At 40.9% G+C, this 8,225-nt stretch overlaps 1 protein-coding gene across 1 annotated transcript in view; it reads right to left on the minus strand.

Annotated features, from left to right (window-relative positions):
- syde1 (synapse defective Rho GTPase homolog 1) overlaps nucleotides 1-8,225 on the minus strand; it is a 106,592-nt gene that overhangs the window by 14,548 nt on the left and 83,819 nt on the right. The window contains 2 exon segments of the mRNA XM_084323240.1: nucleotides 5,920-6,172; nucleotides 7,588-7,763. Coding sequence (XP_084179366.1) covers nucleotides 5,920-6,172; nucleotides 7,588-7,763 — 429 coding nt within the window.

Genomic DNA, 8,225 nt, shown 5'->3' on the forward strand with positions numbered 1-8,225 from the left:
CAGTTGGAAGGGCAGTCTATATGCATAACGATAAAAAAATAAAAATAAATTATAAAAAAAAATATTCAAAAATGGCATTTTTTTACTTCCGGTTCCGGTTCGAGTATGGAGTAGTTGTTGTGTGTAACAGCTCCGCTCCCGTTATTTATATTTTGCCTTTAAAAGCCTCTTTTTATACCCCCAATTTGTTTAAACCTGTACGTATATATCACCTGAGGTTTCCAACTAACTATATTAACTGAAACAACCATGATGTCACAGAAGAAAAGAGAAAACGATCCAAAAAGAGATGACCGTTCAACCGACATGGAGTATCTTGCTAAGTTAATAGAAGGGTCCCAGCTCAAGTTCGAAGTCACCATGAAGATAATGGAGAAGCGCATAACGACCATAACGGAAAGTTTATGCTCCCTAACCGACATGGTTGACGATATCAAAAAATCTATCGATTCCAAAGTCGGGAAGCTATTTGCTGAACAGACCGATCGTATAGAAGCAGTGTAAACCGGCTTGGATAAGTACACTGACAGATTCGCGGAGATAGAAGGAACCAACGAGAAACTAAAATCTAAGATACTCGACCTCGAATACCGATCCCGCAGCCCTAATATTCGTATAGTAGGTCTAGATTAATAAGTGAGCTGCGAACAACCCAATGTTACGTTTGCAGGAGTGTTAGTTGAAATTCTGGGATCGGAGACCCTCTCTACAACACCTGAATTGGATCAATGTTACAGAATTGGTGCCCGGAACAACAACAAACCTAGAGTAGTTATTGCTAGCCTACGTCAAATTGGAATAAAAGAAAAAATTATTTGAGAGGCACGGAAGAAGAATGGTAATCTGAAATTCAAAGGGCAACCAGTCTATTTCTATGAAGATTACTGCCCCGAAGTTGTGGTACAACGGCCCGTTACAAGACCGTGATGTCCCTACTCTACGGCCAAGGTCTCAGACCTACACTATGGTATCCTGCGAAGCTGTCCATCGTCAACAAAGAGGGTGTGAGGATTTCTTTCTCCTCGCCTGATGAAGCTGAAACCTTCCTGAAGAACCAGAAGGACACCTCATCTAAGCGGGGAGGATAGGCTATAGTATACGTTTTTTTTTCTGAACACTTCGTTATGGCTTAAACACCAAACGGCGTCATATAAATTTTGATAACCTTGATTCATAAATAGGTTTACTATGTGACGCTGGATATTGTCTAGATACTTTATTTTAATGGTTCGCTACATCTAGGTTGGGTAGATTAAAGGTAGCTCGGTTTAATGATCTATGTTTTTTATGCAAGTCAAGAATCCGGAGATTCTTTTTATTATTATTTTGATGTTTTCCCCGTGTGTGTGCATTTGGAACATTGCAGAAGAGACTAGAATATCAGACGAGCTGCTGCACAGCGCCCTCTCCTGATACGATGGACTAATGGCACTTTTATTAAAATGAAATAGAATATTCTAGAACTTTAACATGCGTTCTGTGAATACACACACGGCTTAGGTCACCTCCGGAGGAAACAACAGTCTTCACAGCGGAACATCGCCCACCCCTGGCCTGGTGGACGTACTGCATATACGTATTTAAACCTCTTTCTTTTCTTTTGCAATAGTTCCATTACCTTTCCTTTCTATTTCTTCTAGGTGTTTAAACTTAGCCAAGTTCTTTTAAGGTTTAAGTAAATGTACTCTACTCTTTGAGGCTTCTTTTATTTAGTTCCAATGCCTTTCCTTTCTATTTCTACGATGTGTTTAAACTTAGCCAAGTTCGTATAAGGTTTAAGTGAATGTACTCTAATCTTTGAGGCATATTTTATTTTTATATCTCCTTTTTATTTAACGGGAGAGTGGCCAAGCCACTGATGATAATCTACTAATGGTAGAATTGATAGTTTTAGACCCTATGGCAATTTGCATAGGGGAGTTAAGGTTGAATTGCTCGATATGGGTATACAGGTTGTGTACTTTAAAGGGGGGGAGGGAAGTGGGAATAGGGGATTATATGTATGTGTATTTTATATGTTTGTTACTATGCTCAAGCTCGGCTCTCAACAGGACCTTAACAGTTGGATATATATCTATTATGAATTGCTACTCCAGACGAATTATACACAGGAATACTGCAACCTGTCTAGACTATGGCTAATTTAAATATCTTGATTTGGAATACAGAGGGTCTCAATATGCAACATAAACGCAAAAGCGTGCTTACATGGATGAAAAGACAACAGGTTGATGTGGCTCTTTTAAGTGAAACGCACCTTTTATTGGCTGACAATGTAAAGCTGGCGGATAAAATATATCAAAACATAAGCTACTCATCTTTTGGCACTAAATCCTGTGGTGTAGCTATAGTAGTGAAACGGAAGTTGAATATTAAATTGTTGGACGTATGGTCTGATGCAAATGGCCGAGTAACTATTGCTAAGATAGATTACTGTAACAGGAAAATTGCTTTGGTAGCGGCTTACGCCCCTAATCTTTACGACGCTAACTTCTACGCTTCACTCACTAGAGCGATGTTAGATCTCCCTGGGTATTCATTTATAATTGGTGCGGATTTTCATGCCATCTGGGATCCTTCGATTGATAAATCTAATCTCACCACATCCTATGACCAGAAACAGGCCTCTACTGCACTACAGGCCTGGACCAAGGATACAGGAGTAAATGATCTGTGGCGATCGCTCAATCCAACGGCGCGAGAGTACTCCTTTTTCTCAGCAAGACACAGGACATTTTCTAGAATAGATTATGTTTTTGCATCCCCTAGACTATTTGATAGCTTTGACGTTGAACTGGGGCCCATTGCACTGTCAGATCACAACTATTTACTCCTAAAGGGCTCAGTAGAATGACATCCCGAGCCCCAAGATGGCGCTTTAACTCGACACTGTTGAAAAACAATGAATTCAATCTACAATTCAAAAATAAACTCAGTGAATTCCTGCAGATTAATGCGTGTTCGGTACAAGACCCCAGAACATTATGGAGATCGGTAAAGGGTTTTATCAAGGAAAACACTACTGTCTTTGCCTCCAACCTCCGCAAGAAACGTCAATCCAAATTGGTAGAGCTGGAAGTGCTTCACTCTTCGTTGTTCTCCTCTTTACAACGCAAATACTCTGGAGTCTTAAATTAAAGTGTTGAAAAAGGAGATTAACTCCATTTTAAGACAACAATCTGAATTTCAAATACACAGAACAAGACAACATTATTACTTTCACGGTTCTAAACCTAGTCACCTACTAGCTATGAAGATACGATCCAGTGAACAATTTGCTGATATCCCTGACACTTTCACTGCCCAAGCTTAATTCCTTTTTACCTCCTTGAATGCCCAGCACCACTTCAATGTTAACGTTAATATCGCCTAATCTATGTTTTAAATTATGGCTATGTGTCTAATCTGCCCGTCAACATTGTCATAGCAGATTGTTTTTTTATCGCTTCATTTCCGTTTTCTAGCATTTTGAAAAGCACTCGTTTTCATGGAAAAATTAAGACATTCCATGATAATCGCCCTTTACTGGAATATTCTAGAACGTTGTCATTTTTCGGCCTATATATGAATCGTTTTCAAATAAACGCTAGATTATCGATAGTATATGTGTACGCATGCACGCTCTGGCCGCGAGCTGAAAATCGATTCTCCTATTTCCTGACCGCTCGCACAGTCAATCAGCCATATCACATAATCACATAAAAGCTTATATATCCGTGAAAACGAGTCTGATTATCCTAAGACTGGTAACATAGATTCCTTACCTGAGATCAGATCCAAATGGATTATTCCAATTCCTGATCGTCATTCGAAAAAAATCTATCCTTTTATTGATTCACCATGTATACTGTAAAAAAACATAATCCCCGCTGCTCTGAGGCTCACTAGTGGAGCTGATCGACCCCGGCTGCGTGAGTGAGAAGTAAAATGTGGAGTCAGGGATTTTTTTTCTCATTCATTTTCATTGAGTTCAATCCAAAAGGGTGAATTACCATCTGGGAGACGATATGGGGCGCTTTTTTCACATCTGAGCGCCTGGAGTGGCTGAATTTCCAACGGTAGACTCGGTTGATGAAATATGATTTCAGATCGCTAATAAAAAAAAAATAAGAAAATACAAGAATTCTCGTGAGTGGGCATTCAACCCGCGGGGGGTAAACTTGAGAAAACTCGGGTAGGGCAATCAAAGTGTTAAGGACCAACAGGGACTTGTTATTACAGACCCCAAAAAAATCAACGAGACCTTCCGTACGTTTTACTCCAACCTGTACAAGTCAGAAGTGATATTCGATCGTAATAAACTGGATACATTTCTAGATCAAATTAACTTACCTAAACTTTCAAAGGAAGACGCTAAACGGTTAGATGCACCTATTACACTAGAGGAACTTAGGGAGGCTATATCTGAATTCAAAAGGGTAAAGCCCCTGGCTGGGATGGCATTCCACCCAAACTGTACCTCTCATGTTGGGATGTAATTGGACTAGGGCTGGGAGATATAACGATAACGATAAATATCGCGATATATTTTAATAATCGATATCGAATATCGAAATAAAAAAAAATCGAAAAATCGTTTTTTTTTTTTTTTTTTGTGACCTGCAACAGGGCAGTTTTAAAACCAGAGACAGTGGACAGACTTGTCTTTCTTGCCTGCAACTTAAAGTAATGGCTTTGCTTGTCCAAATGACAATACTGACCAAATTGAGATTTATTTTTCTCTTGTCCATTTATTTTGTTTGCTTTCTAATTTAAAATACAGTTTGAAACCGTCTGTACACAGTAGGCTATGTGTGCTAGCAGAACTAGACTCCAGTCACGAGTCACGGTGCACATGTGCGGTGGTTTGTCCACCAAAAAAGCGCCAAAAGATCGAAAATAAACTAGCAGAGCCAGAACTGTTCAACTCCCCTGGAGCCACAGCCAGCAGAGAAGCCGGTTTACTTTCGCTTTTAAACCAGCTGCAGCCTGAGAACTGGGGTGTGAGGGGATGTAACACTAAAGATGGCGGCAATGACAAAGAATTGCTGCAAAATAAACATACTGTACATCTGTTGTTAAAAAATAATTAAAAAAAATTAAAATCATAAAATCAAAAGGGGGGGCACTTTTTTTATGAGGCTCAAAAAGGCAGGTGCTCAAGCACCCCTTGGGCTCTATGTGTGCACAACATGCCTGCATCTAGTCGTGAGAGACATCTAGTCATGAAACATCTAGTCATTAGAGACATCTAGATATGAGACATATAGTCATGAGACATCTAGATATGAGAGACATCTAGATATGAGACATCTAGTCATGAGACATCTAGTTATGATACATCTAGTCATGAGAGACATCTAGATATGAGACATGTAGTCATGAGACATCTAGTTATGATACATCTAGTCATGAGACATCTAGTTATGATACATCTAGTCATGAGAGACATCTAGTCATTATAGACATCTAGATATGAGACATGTAGTCATGAGACATCTAGTTATGATACATCTAGTCATGAGACATCTAGTCATGAGACATCTAGTTATGAGACATCTAGTCATGAGAGACATCTAGTCATTAGAGACATCTAGATATGAGACATGTAGTCATGAGACATCTAGTCATGAGAGACATCTAATCATGAGAGGCAGTTACTAGGATAGGGTTAGGGGCATGGTTAGTGGTTAGTTACTAGGATAGGGTTAGGGGCAAGCTTAGTGGTTACTAGGATAAGGTTAGGGGACGGTTAGTGAACAATAGGATAGGGTTAGGGAGCATGGTTAGTGATCAATAGGATAGCATGGTTAGTGGTTAGGAGGTATGGTTAGTGATCAATAGGATACGTATAGCGGACGTGGTTAGTGGTTAGGGAGCATGGTTAGTGATCAATATGATATGTTAGGGGGCGTGGTTAGAACAGACTCCTCCCCTCACCTGGCCACAGCTGTAGAAGGTAATGCAGAGCCTCAATGTGCCTCTTGAAGTCCACAGCACTGAAGATCTTCCCTCCATCCCCCCCTTTCTCTCTTCCACCTCCCCCTGCCCCTCCCCCTGGTCTCCAAGCCTCCTGGGTGGGCGTGAGGAGGACGGGTCCAAAGCAGACAGCCAGGTTCTGGTGGGTCATCCTGTTGGACGGGCTGAACGATGCCACCAGACTCAGGTGGTCCAACAGGAGAGACAGAGTGGCCTGAAGAGAGAGAGAGAGAGAGAGAGAGAGAGAGAGAGAGAGAGAGAGAGAGAGAGAGAGAGAGAGAGAGAGAGAGAGAGAGAGAGAGAGAGAGAGAGAGAGAGAGAGAGAGAGAGAGAGAGAGAGAGAGAGAGAGAGAGAGAGAGAGAGAGAGAGAAGAGAGAGAGAGAGAGAGAGAGAAAAGAGAGAGAGAGAGAGAGAGAGAGAGAGAGAGAGAGAGAGAGAGAGAGGAGAGAGAGAGAGAGAGAGAGAGATAAGAAAGAGAGAGAGAGAGAGACAAGAGGGGGGGGGGGTAGAGAGAGAGAAAAGAGGAGAAAAGAGATTTTATTATTTAATTATGAGTGGCTGAATGTTACAAGGTGGAGATGAAGTGAAACAGAGCAGAGCAGAACAGAACAGAGTAGAACAGAGCAGAACAGAATAAAACAGAATAGAACAGAACAGAGCAGAACAGAATAGAACAGAGTAGAACAGAGCAGAACAGAATAGAACAGAGCAGAACAGAGCAGAACAGAATAGAACAGAACAGAGTAGAACAGAGCAGAACAGAATAGAACAGAACAGAGTAGAACAGAACAGAGCAGAGCAGAACAGAACAGAAAAGAGTAGAACAGAACAGAGTAAAACAGAACAGAGCAGAACAGAATAGAACAGAACAGAGTAGAACAGAACAGAGTAGAACAGAACAGAACAGATCAGAACAGAACAGAGCAGAACAGAATAGAACAGAACAGAGTAGAACAAGAACAGAGTAGAACAGAACAGAGCAGAACAGAACAGAGTAGAACAGAACAGAGTAAAACAGAACAGAACAGAAAATAGTAGAACAGAACAGAGCAGAGCTGAACAAAACAGAACAGAGCAGAGCAGAACAAAACAGAACAGAACAGAATAGAACAGAACAGAGTAGAACAGAACAGAATGGAATAGAACAGAACAGAGTAGAACAGAACAGAGCAGAGAAGAACAAAACAGAACAGAGCAGAACAGAGTAGAACAGAACATAGTAGAACAGAGCAGAGTATAACAGAACAGAGCAGAACAGAACAGAGCAGAACAGAACAGAGTAGAACAGAACAGAGTAGAACAAAACAGAGCAGAACAGAGTAGAACAGAACAGAACATAATAGAACAGAACAGAGCAGAACAGAACAGAGTAGAACAGAACAGAGTAGAACACAACAGAACAGAGTAGAACACAACATAGTAGAACAGAACAGAGTAGAACAGAACCGAGTAGAACAGAACAGAGTAGAACAGAAGAGAGTAGAACAAAACAGAGCAGAACAGAACAGAGTAGAACAGAACAGAATAGAACAGAGCAGAGTAGAACAGAGCAGAGTAGAACAGAACAGAGTAGAACAGAGCAGAGTAGAACAGAACAGAACAGAACAGAACAGAAGAGAAGGTCCTACCCTCTCAGGCGTGGGTAGACAGTGTAGCAACGCCACGGTGCACTGTGCCTGCAGGGGGTCTGGCACTGTGGCGGGGATGGGAGGAGGTCGTAGCACCATGGCTTCCAGGACCACTTCATACAGGGCCCTGGTAATGAGAGGAGATGGCAGCTCGCGCAGGTAATCCTTCAGAATGCCTGAACACAAATACAAACAAAAAATGGTAAAAATGGTAAATGGTGCATTTATATAGCGCTTTTATCCAAAGCGCTTTACAATTAGTTTCCTCACATTTTACCCATTCACTCACACATTCACACACCGATGGTGAAGGCAACCATGCAAGGTGCCAACCTGCTAATCGGGAGCAATTAGTGGTTAAGTGTTAAGTGTAGATGTTAACCTGTAATGACATTAATGTTGGTGTAGATGTGAACCTGTAATGATATTATTCTCAGGGTAGATGTTAACCTGTAATGACAACCTCAGGGTAAAGGTTAACCTATAATAACATTAATCTCAGGGTAGATGTTAACCTCAATGTAGATGTTAACCTGTAATGACATTAATGTTGAGGTAGATGTTAACCTGTAATGACATTAATGTTGAGGTAGATGATTATTATTTTAGAATAATGAAGGACCCGCATCACCCCAACA

Source organism: Notolepis coatsorum (genome assembly GCF_963971535.1).
Source record: "Notolepis coatsorum genome assembly, chromosome: 10".
NCBI lineage: Eukaryota > Metazoa > Chordata > Actinopteri > Aulopiformes > Paralepididae > Notolepis > Notolepis coatsorum.